The sequence below is a fragment of the Hirundo rustica genome, chromosome W, assembly GCF_015227805.2.
Source record: "Hirundo rustica isolate bHirRus1 chromosome W, bHirRus1.pri.v3, whole genome shotgun sequence".
NCBI lineage: Eukaryota > Metazoa > Chordata > Aves > Passeriformes > Hirundinidae > Hirundo > Hirundo rustica.
Genome location: NC_053487.1, coordinates 567,626 through 580,369, shown reverse-complemented (window position 1 = coordinate 580,369; position 12,744 = coordinate 567,626). Strand labels below are relative to the sequence as shown.

The window sequence follows — 12,744 nt, the reverse complement described above, 5'->3', positions numbered from 1 at the left end:
GCAATATCATTGGTATTCATGAGACTTGGTAGAACAAGTCCCACAGTTGGAGTGCTGGGATGATGGGCTACAGGCTGTTCAGGAGGGATAGGCAGGGCAGGCAAGGTGGAGTTGCACTGTATTTAAAGGGGACTGTACAGTCCTTACAATTAACAATAATGTGGCTGAGAGACTCTGGGGGAGGATTTGGGGGATGGAAAACAAAGCAGCTGTTCAGAGTAGATGTCTACTATCAATCTCCTAGACAGGATGATAGCACTGATGAGTTATTCTATAGGCAATTAGGAGAAATCTCTGCATCAGTAGCCCTTATCCTTATGGGTGTTTTCTACTTCCTTGACATCAATTGGGAAGATCATATTGTGGTAACAACGCTAGGAAATTCCTAAAGTTTGTAGGAGATAACTTCTTGTCACAGATACTCAGAGAGCCAACTAGGAAAGATGTCATCCTAGACTTATTGTTTGCAAATAGAGAAGGACTCATGGGAGATATGATGGTAGGTGGCTGTCATGGCCACAGTGATCATGAAATGGTTGAGTTTAAACTTTTCAATGTAATGAGAAAAAAAGGACAGCAGAGTTGCTACTTTGGACTTCAAGCGAGAAAGCTAGGCTATTCAGGGAGCTACTTAACAGTATCCCCTGGGAATCTGCTTTTGAGGGCTTAGGGGTCCATGAGTACTAGTTGGTCTTTAAGAACCACCTTTCAAAAGCACAGGAATAGGTAATTCCAGTGTATCACAAGTCAAGCAAATGGGACAGAAGATCAGCTTGGCTGAAAAGGGAAGTCCTTGTCAAGCTCAGAGGGAAAAAAAATTGTATGATTTCTGGAACTGAGGTCAGGCTTCACAGAAAAATTACAGAGCCCTTGTTTGCCTATGAAGGGAAAAGACATTGAATTGAAGGCCAAAGCTCAACTAGTGTGTAAACTCTGTCTGGAAAGCAGCCCTGCAGAAAGGGATCTGGGGGTGCTGGTTGACAGCAGGCTCAATCGGAGTCAGCAGTGAGCCCTGGCAGCCAAGAGGGCAAACCACATCCTGGGGTGCATCAAACGTAGCATAACCAGACAGTTAAAAGAGGTGACTATCCCTCTGTATTTAGCATTGGAGCAGCCTCACCTTGAGTATTGTGTGCAGTTCTGGGCCCCACCATTTAAGAAGGATGTGAAGGTCCTTGAATGTGTCTAGAGAAGGGCAACAAAGCTGGTGAAAGGGCTGGAATGAATGTCCTATGAGGAGTGGCTGAGGACACTGGATTTGTTTAGTTTGGAGAAAAGGAGGCTGAGGGGTGACCTCATTGCTCTCTACAGTTTCCTGAGAAGGGGAAGTTGAGAGGGAGGTGCTGAGCTCTTCTCCCTGGGATCCAGTGATAGGACACGTGGGAAGGGTTCAAAGTTGTGCCAGGGCAGGTTCCAACTTGACATTAGGAAGCATTTCTTTACCCAGAGTGTGGTCAAACAGTGGAACAGGCTTTTCCCAGAGAGGTGGTTGATGTCCCATGCCTGTCTGTGGACAATGCCCTTAGTAATATGCTTTAACTTTTGGTCAGACCAGGACTAGATAATTGTTGTAGGACCCTTCCAGCTGGAACAAACAAAAAAATCCAACCAACCCCACTCACCCAAGAAAACGCAAATTCCAAAACCTACCCCAAAACAAAAAACAAAACCAAAAAACCCACACCCTCCCATAACAAAACCACATCATAAACAAAAACAAACAAAAGAAACTCAACTGTAAAACAGGGGAGCTATTCACAGAATTTTTGAGGTTGCAAGTGACTTTCAAGATCACCTAGTTCAAGTCCCCATCTCAAAAAAGGTATAACAGATTGCTTAGAACCTTGTTCAGTAATGTTTTGAGTGTCTTTAAGGATGAAGACTCCAAGCTCTTTGAGTATTCTCTTCCAGTGTTTGATCACCATCACACTGGCCATCACTACAAAGTTTCTCTCTTCTTTGCTCCCTCCCTATCAGGTATTTATACAGAGTGATAAGATTCCCCACCACCACCTTCTCTTCTCAAAGCTGAACAGTCCCACCTCTCTCCACTTGTCCTCAAAGGACAGATACTCTAATCTATCATCTTCATGGCACTTTTCTAGAAGCCTACAACACCTGGACTCAGTATTCTCAAGCAGTCCCCCATCCAGTACTAACTGGGCCTAAAGCTGCTTAGTTTCTAAGATGAAATGAAACAGAGTATGTTCAGGATGGTGATGCCACAGGCTAGTAAGCATATATTTTCTGTTTGAGATTTCATGATATGCAGTTAGTAAAATCAAGTCCCCTCCTGTCCCACCATCATGCCCCTTTGCCCCCCCAACCAACTTTGCCAATTTTTGCATGAAAAAGTAGATATTCATAGAATCATCTAGGTTGGAAAAGACTTCTAAGATAATGAAGTCCAACCATTAATCCAGCACTGACAAGTCCACCACTAAACCATGTCCCTAAGTACCACATCTACGCAGCTTTTAAATCCCTCCAGGGATAGTGACTCCACCACTGCCCTGGGAAGCCCTTTCTAATGCTTGACAACCCTTTTGGTGAAGAATTTTTTCCTCATATCCAATCTAAACCTCCCCTGGAACAACTTGAGGAAATTTCCTGTTGCCCTATTGCTTTTTACTTGGGAGAAGACACCAACACTCACCTTGCTAAAATCTTTCAGGGAGTTGTAGAGAGCAATAAAGTCTCCCCTGATCCTCTTTTTCTCCAGGCTAAACCTCCATTCCCTCAGCCACTTCTCATAAGACTTGTGCTCCAGACCCCTCCACAGCTTCGTTGCCCTTGTCTGGACACACTCCAGCACCTCAATGTGTGTCTTGTAGTTAGGGGCCCAGAACTGAACACAGTATCCAAGGTGTGGCCTCATTAGTTGTAAGTACCCCAGTAGTCACCTATCTTGTCCATGGAATAAACATAAAGATCACAAAAGTTACATGCTTTACTGAAGTCCATGGAAAAATACTATTTCAATATCTAGTCAAAATAATTCACTCAATATGTATTTCACATTTACTATATATTAGGACCTTCAAATAGACAACTAAAAGACTACAGACTGTTTTGTAGAGATGATATAAGAAATAAGGAAAGCAAATTTCCATATGAGTGTAAATATGGTCTGTTATACTCATCAATAGAAGTTTTGAGCAATTTATATGCAGAATAGTGGGTGAACATGCAAATGGAGAAGGTTAATAGAAAAAGTAGTCTTCCTATGCCTCACAGAACACTAGATACCCAAGATGTACCCAGGAATTTTTTGCCATGATCACCCAAAATAGCATTGGCTGGCTTTTGGAACATAGTCTGATACATAGCATTGCTTATATGGGTTCCAGTCCCATGTCTGGATATTTACATTACCTGGAAAATAAAACAACAGTCAACTTTTGAGTTGGTTTCTTAACTACTCTTCAGGCTGTTACTTTTGTATGGAAAACTTTGTTCTATAATTTTTGTGACTATAATTGTAATTAATACTCTGCATAAGAAGATTGGCTTTATTTTATCCATTTTTTAATCCCCACTTAAAATCACTAAAGCATCAAGAGAAGAATATTCAAGAGAAACAACACTACTACCAAGGATGATTTTTTAAAAGTTCTAGTCTAATACTAGTATCGGATTTAAAGCAGATACCTTCAGAGCATTAAAGAATTAGCTTATAAAAAAGATCAATGAAAACTGTTTAACACATAGCATTTAAAGAAGCAGCACACCTTCAACCTCTAGTTTTTCACCTTGAAGAAAAACTCTACATTTTTTGATAAAGAATAAACACAGATGTTCTCTCTGCCCCAAGAAATGCTCATAAATCATTTAATTATCTTGCATAAACTCATACTTCCTATATTTCTGTTCTGAATTTAATGTCATTTGATGCTTTTCAGCAAATTCTGACTGTTTCATACAACAATCCACCTTAGCCTTCACATATTTAGACTTCCTTCTTCCAGAGTCCATAACAAATAAACCAGTACAAGAATTAAGAAGCCCACAGAAAGCTATTCCTTTTTTTTTCTGCTTCTCATTTATTGCCATCTGCAGTATATCTTATGGTAAATAATTTGGGGCAGTTGCCACCTCCATTTCACATCATTATCCTGCATGTTTGAACTTCCAAGAAGTCTATCAACTGTCAGTAAATATGAATTGGACAGAATTTGAGCCTAAGAGTATATTAGTAAGTTTCCAAAACATTCAACTAAACTAGAAGCTTTGTCTCAAACCATTGTCCATTTGAAATCATATGAAGAAGTCCACTGAACTTCTTAGTTAGGAGACCTCAACATTTTCTTGGTCAGAGCAGTTGCTGGATCTCTATCCACTCAGAAGCCAAGCTGGAATTGAGAGAAATTCTCTATTGGGATGAAGAATGCCCTGGTTCTAGGTGAACAAGTCCAGCAAATTTTGATTGTATGACAGGCAATGGCCTCATTCAAGAGAGAAAGGTGAGTTTTCACTATCTGTATTTCTGACCAATATATTCAGATATTTTAAGGTGATTATTTAATGACTTTTTTCAACAATAAAGGCATTTTTCCCCTTTGTTGTCACTACCCATTTCTATTGTTTATACTTCAAAATCCCTACTGAATGTCTCCAATAAAACTAACATTTTAATTTTCCTCTTTCGTATACACAAAACTCCCTATTATAAATAGTAGTTTCCAAGACAACACAGCATTCTCCTAATTACATGTCATAATCCAATGTATAAGGTAAAGAAAATAATTTACAGAAAAAGAAAAATACTTAAAAAAAACAAGTTACACCTAAGCTTTTGAAAGCTTTTAGAATGTACTTGGTTACAACTAATTACTTATTGTTACCATTCGGGACGGCTCAAATAACGATACATAAAACTCCGGTTCCTTCGGAGGGCATTATAGCAAAGGTTTATTGAAAGACAAGATCTTTTATCCAGTGTTTCAGTACAATGAATATTATTGGTTGTTTCAGACCAATGCCTCTCAGTAAATATCCTTACCCTAAACAAGTTGGAAAAACACCAGGTGACGAAGAAGATATCTGCAAGGATAGTTTTGGGTTCCTCCTTATGATTTCCCAAGCCCAAGCGAGAAAGTTATGTACTTGGCTTTTTCCACAGGCTTCAAGCTACTGCCTGGAGCCTAAAATCTAATTTCTGACCACTGTCAGTTCCCAGAATTACTAAGCAAGTTAGTTAAAACTCATAGTATATCCTTAAGAAACACTGAAACTTTATAATCATATCAGTAAGTTATCAGCAATTTATAATACAAGTTCCTTACAGAACTGTAAAATAGACACAACTATTAAAACTTACCTATTATAATATCTGCCTCCCATCATAAACTGATTGCTTGATGTTGGACATATTTTAAAGCGCTGAATATTTTCACTGGTCCGAAAATAAAGTGAGTAATCACCAGGTGTATTATCTGAAGGCCTCACAAGAAAACTGCACACCTGACCAACTGAAAAGATATAATACAGCATTATTAACTGTTAGGGTCACTTATGATCTCTTACCAAAGTTCTTTCTGTACAAATTAGCAAGAATTGCACACTTAAAGGATAAAGTCTAAGTTCCAACAGTGATCCCCATTCTTCCCGAAAAAAGGATGAAGTAGTATTAAACTGCCAAAGTTAATGCCAAATCATTTGGCTGTAGGTGACAACCTATCCCAAACTTTTGTCACCCCTTTACAAGAGCATATGGTGTGAATATGAGTTTTGACAATATTTTCAAAAAAACTAAAAATTTTTGTTCTCATATTTAAGGTTTGTTATTTGACAGTATGAGTCTGAAATCTTGATGTTTTCATTCTAAAAATTATTTCCTCTATGAGGAGACTAAAGTTTAATACATTCTCCCATAAGTATATAAAAGCACCAAGCCTTCCAGAGTTCAAGAAGTGTTTGGACAACACTCTCAGGCACGTGGTGATTCTTGGGGGATGGTTCTGTGCAGGGCCAGGAGTTGGACTCAATGATCCTTGTGGGTTCCTTCCAACTCAGAATATTCTGTGATTCTGTGAACAGTATTTTCTCCTCAGTATTTTAATGAAGCCCAAGATATATTTATGTATATTACAATATTTTTTTGTTTAAATTAGCTATTTCAATCAGAATTCTGAAACTAACTTTACTTGAGAACATTAAAAAACCCCTCAATGATCAGCCATGAGGTTTTTTCCAATGTAGTAGCAACCACAGATCTGATGCTCATATGTTCATACAGAAAAAAAAAAACCAAAAACAACTACCAGGTTTTCCTGCAGTCTCAAAGGATTAATTTGGCTCATTCCCCTACCACTGTATTTCCATCTGAAATAAAAGTACCTGTCATCAGCAAACTGTAAGCTTCTTGTTTGGAGATCTTCCCATGGAACCATCTTTAAGACAAGGAGAAAAATTACAAAGCAAGACTATCAGCTCTTTTTTTAGTAGTTATGACAACTAAGGCTCTGACATCTATGAATTAATCTCTGCTACAGATGAATTAATCTCTGCTTTAAAAAATATCTAGTAAACATAGATAATATAAGAAACTGTTATGTTATTCAGCAATTCTGTTTTTCTACCAACAGAATGAAAAACAAATATCTGCATCTATATAAACTTGAGTACAGGTCTCCAACACAAAGCAGATGTGCAAATCCAAATGTGTTTAGAGACTAAAGGCATTTTTTAAATGTGTCCTAGGGTGACTGTGCATCCCCCAATCATCTATTGGGTGCAAAGGGGAGGGGAAGCGCCATTTGTTTTTCCCCAGGAAAACTCTGCTCATCGGAGTGACCTTGAAGCGGGGGAGTTGGAACACGGCAAGACGAAAGAAGCTCTGTTGTTTTTCCCCCGGCAGTTAGTTAGTTTAGTGCTAGCGTAGTTAGACGCTGTAGAATAGCTGAAGCTTTTTTTTCTTTTTTTTTTTCCTTTTTTTCCCCTTTTTTTTTTCCTTCCTTTTTTTTCTTTTTTGCCCTCTCCTCAGAACTGTTCCAACCTCTCCGGACTGAGGACCTGGGAAAAGCACCGGGGGCCTCCACAGGGGACCCACCCCACCAAGACCAGCCCTGAACATCTCCTTTTCACCCAACGCCAGCGGAGACGGAGTGGTGGAGCACAGTGACTGTCTTCAAGAGGAGACTTTCTTTAAGTTTGTTATCCCTCCGTAAGCGGCACAAAGCTCTTGTCATCGGGTATTGTGCTGGGAGTGCTTTGCCTGTTTAATAAACAGGTTTTTTCCACTTCTCTCTGAGGAAGTCTTTTCCCGAACCAGTTGGGGGAGGGGAGGGGGGCCCCGTGGGAGGATTTCTCCCAAAATCTGCCTGAAACCACCACAAACTTCCTGGCTCCCAAACATGGGGCTCAAGAGAGTGGAAAAACCCTGTACTGATTAGTATTTAGCAGTCAGTAACTATGCTGCTTGAACTCATGTCTCTTGGGGTGGGGGCCTTGATGTGTTTTGGATCCTTAGGCTTCTTTGAGGTCTTAATACCTTTGTGGTCCTTAGGTTTATTTGCATATCCAGAGATAGCCCCAATATTGTCACTAATACGCAGTTTTTACAGTAGAGGGACACGGATTAGAGTAGCTATTGGCCTTGGTTTAATGATAATAATTTGTAGGAAGTTTATAAAGGTGCTGAGATCTTTTCCTACTATGTATGGGTCATGGTTATGGTTATTCACCCTGTTTGTGGGAGGAGGAGCAGAGGATGAAGCGTTGCAGTCTTTCGTTTCCTTCTTCTCCTCTGAATCGGTTAAATCATTGCTGGAGAATGTTGAGTTTCCCCTGAGTGTTAAAGAGACCATCTTTCTGGTATGTCATCTGGTAAGCCTCCTCTATACAGTCTGCAGCTTCTCTAGAATATGGGCTGAGATTTCTAGATGGGCTGATGAAACTCCTGACCCAGGCAGAGGAAATCCTGAGTGGTGTGGAGAATGGGAGGATATGGGCCAACTCCTCAAGGAATTCTCTGACCCTGTAGTCTGGGATTTTCCACGGGAACAAATTCAGAATCCAGTGGAGCTGGGGAAATACCTGAAAGAGAGGTACCATGATGGCTCTAAGGGGGAAAAGATGGCTGCAGTAAGCTGGGCCCTGGCATATGCTTATCGCACATTGCTAGAGACTGTAGGGCAGCAGACAGAGGCAGGGGGGAAGGGATACAAATCAACAGCCACCCCAGTCACTCAGGCTACAGCCAACACCCCAGTTCTGAAGCCAGCAGCTAAACTAGAACCTGAGCCTGAGTCGGCAGCTAAACCAGACAGCAAGCCTAAGCCCCTGGCAGTTGCTCCGGCAAAGAAGCACACACTCAAAACCGATCGACCAGTGGACGATGATGACCCAAGAGAAGGACCCTCACCAAAATCAGAAGCAAAAGCTTCTAGCACAGGATCCGAAGCCAATATTGATTCCTTTTCCCTGAAGGACCTTCGGGGCCTAAGAAAAGATTACCGGCGACAACCTGATGAATCTATAATTAGTTGGTTAGTCCGTCTTTGGGATGCTGCAGGCGAGGCTACAACTCTGGACGGCACTGAAGCGAGGCATCTGGGATCCCTGTCACATGATCCAGTCATCGACCAAGAGATGATGAGAGATGCTAGTCCTTGCAGTCTCTGGATATGGGTCCTAGGAAGTGTGGCAGAAAAATATTTGTGTGCAGATGATCTCTATATGCAGCAAACCCCATGGAAGACCATAGAACAAGGGATTCAACGCTTGAGAGAAATGGCAGTGGCAGAGATGGTCTTCTCAGATGACATAAACACTAGGAACCCAGACTTGGTATCATGTACATCTGTGATGTGGCGAAAACTTATACGACCCGGGCCATTAGAATACGCTTCTGCTTTAGCAGTAATGAAGCGGGAGGACATGGAGGAGACGGTGCTTGATATGGCGAAGAAGCTCCGAGCATATGCAGATGCTGTGCATGGCCCAACACACGCCAGAATCGCAGCTGTGGAAACACGTCTACAGAAACTAGAGGATAAGATAGATGAGAATCATAAGAAACTCAGGGAGGAGATTAGAGAGGACCTTCTCCAAATCTCAGCAGTACAGATCAGAGGTTCTGGTACCCAACGTAGACGCTCCCCAGGTAGGGAGAGAGGGTACACTCCACATGCTGAGCTATGGTTCTTCCTGCAGGATTGCGGAGAAAATATGAACAGATGGGATGGAAAATCTACGGCTGCCCTGGCACAACGGGTGCGTGAATTGAAGGAAGTCAAGACTCAAAGAGGGAGTTCCACCAAAAGGGAAGCGGCTCCAGTTGCCCGTAGCCGAACTGCCAGGTATGATGATGATGACATGTCCGACCCCCTTGAAGGAACCTCTAAGACATATGCTCAAGGAAAGAAGGATAACCAGGCTTAGAGGGGCCCTGCCTCTAGCCAGGTAGAGGCAGGTATTTTGGACTGTGTGGATTCGTTGGCCTGGCACATCTGAACCACAAGACTATGAGGCCTTGGTTGATACTGGTGCGCAGTGCACATTAATGCCATCAAGACATGTAGGGGCAGAATCTGTCTCTATTGCTGGCTTGACAGGGGGATCACAAGATTTTACTTTGGTGGAAGCAGATGTGAGCCTAACTGGAAAGGAGTGGAAGAAACACCCTATTGTGACTGGGCCTGAGGCCCCATGCATTTTGGGCATGGATTACCTCCAAAGTGGGTATTTCAAAGACCCGAAAGGACACAGGTGGGCATTCGGGATAGCGGCTGTAGTGACAGAGGGCATCCAGCAATTGAACACCTTGCCTGGACTGTCCGAGAATCCATCTGCAGTAGGACTCCTGAAAGTACATGAACAACGGGTACCAATTGCCACTTCTATAGTGCACCGCCGACAGTATAGGACAACTCGAGATGCTGTGATTCCCATCCATAAGATGATTCAAGAGCTGGAGAGCCAAGGGGTGGTTAGTAAAACCCACTCACCCTCCAACAGCCCCATTTGGCCTGTGCGTAAATCTGAAGGAGAATGGAGATTGACTGTGGACTACCGTGCATTGAATGAGGTGACACCACCACTGAGTGCTGCCGCGCCAGACATGTTGGAGCTCCAGTACGAGCTGGAGTCCAAGGCAGCAAAATGGTATGCCACAATTGACATTGCCAATGCATTTTTCTCCATTCCTTTGGCTGCAGAATGCAGGCCTCAGTTTGCCTTCACATGGAGGGGAGTGCAGTACACCTGGAACTGACTGCCCCAGGGGTGGAAGCACAGCCCCACTATCTGCCATGGACTGATCCAGACTGCGCTAGAAAAGGGGGAGGCTCCAGAACATCTACAGTATATTGATGACATCATTGTGTGGGGGAACACAGCAACAGAAGTGTTTGAGAAGGGAAAGAAAATCATCCAGATCCTCCTGGAAGCCGGTTTCGCTATCAAGAAGAGTAAAGTTAAGGCACCAGCTCATGAGATCCAGTTCCTGGGAGTAAAGTGGCAAGATGGACGGTGGCAGATTCCTACTGATGTCATCAAAAAGATTACAGCAATGTCTCCACCAACCAATAAGAAGGAGAAACAAGCTTTCCTAGGTGCTATAGGTTTCTGGAGGATGCATATTCCCGAGTATAGTCAGATTGTGAGCCCTCTTTACCTGGTCACCCGCAAAAAGAATGATTTCCACTGGGGCCCTGAGCAGCAACAAGCTTTTGCCCAGATCAAGCAGAAGATCGCTCATGCAGTGGCCCTTGGCCCAGTGAGGACCGGACCAGATGTGAAGAACGTGCTCTACTCAGCAGCCGGGAACAACGGCCTGTCCTGGAGCCTTTGGCAGAAGGTGCCTGGTGAGACTCGAGGCCAGCCACTGGGATTTTGGAGTCGAAGCTACAGAGGGTCTGAAGCCAATTACACCCCAACTGAGAAGGAAATCTTAGCAGCCTATGAAGGAGTTCAAGCCGCTTCGGAGGTGATTGGTACAGAGACGCAACTCCTCCTGGCACCTCGACTGCCTGTGCTGGGATGGATGTACAAAGGGGAGGTTCCCTCCACCCATCATGCCACTGATGCCACATGGAGCAAGTGGATTGCTCTTATTACACAGCACGCCCGTATGGGTAAACTGAATCGCCCTGGGATTTTGGAAATAATTACCAATTGGCCTGAGGGTGAAAACTTTGGCCTCACAGATGAAGAACAAGAGCAAGTGACACGGGCTGAAGAGGCTCCACCATACAACCAATTGCCAGCAGAGGAGACGCATTATGCCCTTTTCACTGACGGTTCCTGTCGTATTGTAGGGATGAACCGGAAGTGGAAAGCAGCCGTGTGGAGCCCCACACGACAGGTTGCTGAGGCCACTGAAGGAGAGGGTGGATCAAGTCAACTTGCAGAACTCAAGGCTGTTCAATTGGCCTTGGATATTGCTGAAAGAGAGGGGTGGCCGAGGCTCTACCTCTATACCGATTCATGGATGGTAGCCAATGCTCAGTGGGGATGGCTGAAGAGGTGGAAAGAGGCTAATTGGCAGCGTGGAGGGAAACCAATTTGGGCTGCTGAGGAGTGGAAAGACATTGCTACCAGGGTAGAGAGACTACCTGTGAAAGTCCGCCACGTAGATGCCTACATCCCCAAGAGTAGAGCTAATGAGGAGCATCGAAACAACGAGCAGGTAGATTGGGCAGCAAAAATAGAAGTGTCAAAGATTGATTTAGATTGGGAACACAAGGGAGAGTTGTTTTTAGCTCGATGGGCCCATGATGCCTCAGGCCATCAGGGCAGAGATGTCACCTGTAAGTGGGCCCAAGACCAAGGGGTGGATCTAACCATGGACAGTATTTCTGAGGTTATCCATGACTGTGAGACGTGTGCTGCCATCAAGCAGGCCAAGCGGGTGAAGCCCCTATGGTATGGCGGGCGATGGTCCAAGTATAAGTATGGGGAAGCCTGGCAGGTTGACTACATCACCCTTCCCCAAACCCGCCAAGGCAAGCGCTACGTGCTCACAATGGTGGAAGCCACCACGGGGTGGCTGGAGACCTACCCTGTGCCCCATGCTACTGCCCGGAACACCATCCTGGGCCTTGAAAAGCAAGTCCTGTGGAGGCATGGTACCCCCGAGAGAATTGAGTCAGACAATGGGACTCATTTCAAGAACAGCCTTATTAACACCTGGGCTAGGGAACATGGCATTGAGTGGGTGTACCATATTCCCTACCATGCACCTGTTGCAGGCAAAGTGGAGAGGCACAATGCATTGTTAAAAACCCAGTTGAAAGCATTGGGTGGGGGATCTTTCAAGAATTGGGAGCAGCATTTGGCAAAGGCCACCTGGTTGGTCAACACCCGAGGCTCCACCAACTGAGCAGGCCCCGCCCAGGCTGAGCATCTGCATACAATAGATGGAGATAAAGTCCCAGTGGTGCATGTCAGAGGTCTGTTAGGGAAGACAGGGTGGATCAAGTCTGCCTCAAGTACAGACAAACCCATTCGTGGGGTTGTCTTTGCTCAGGGACCAGGTTGCACATGGTGGATAATGCAGAAAGATGGAACAACATGATGTGTACCTCAGGGAGATCTGATTGTTGGGTGAGAATCATTTATAAACATCACTGTCTGCTAAACGCTATTGCCATTGTCTGTACATTAAACCACACAGAATGAAATAGAAGGAAATGTGTAAGTGAGAGGGTATGTGTTAAGTGTTGAAAGTATGAGCAAGTGTTGAAGGTATGAGTGAGTGAGAGAGGAATCCTGCTGCCCTGCAGCCTGGGGCCTGGATTC

At 43.8% G+C, this 12,744-nt stretch overlaps 1 protein-coding gene across 1 annotated transcript in view; it reads right to left on the bottom strand.

Moving 5' to 3' along the window:
• Positions 1-12,744, bottom strand: part of LOC120764944 (ras GTPase-activating protein 1-like) — a 133,283-nt gene that overhangs the window by 78,467 nt on the left and 42,072 nt on the right. Inside the window, exons 7-8 of the mRNA XM_040089119.2 lie at positions 6,340-6,392; positions 5,321-5,471 (exon numbers count right to left, since the gene is read on the bottom strand). Of these exons, the coding sequence (XP_039945053.1) occupies positions 5,321-5,471; positions 6,340-6,392 (204 nt within the window). The remainder of the gene's footprint in view (positions 1-5,320; positions 5,472-6,339; positions 6,393-12,744) is intronic.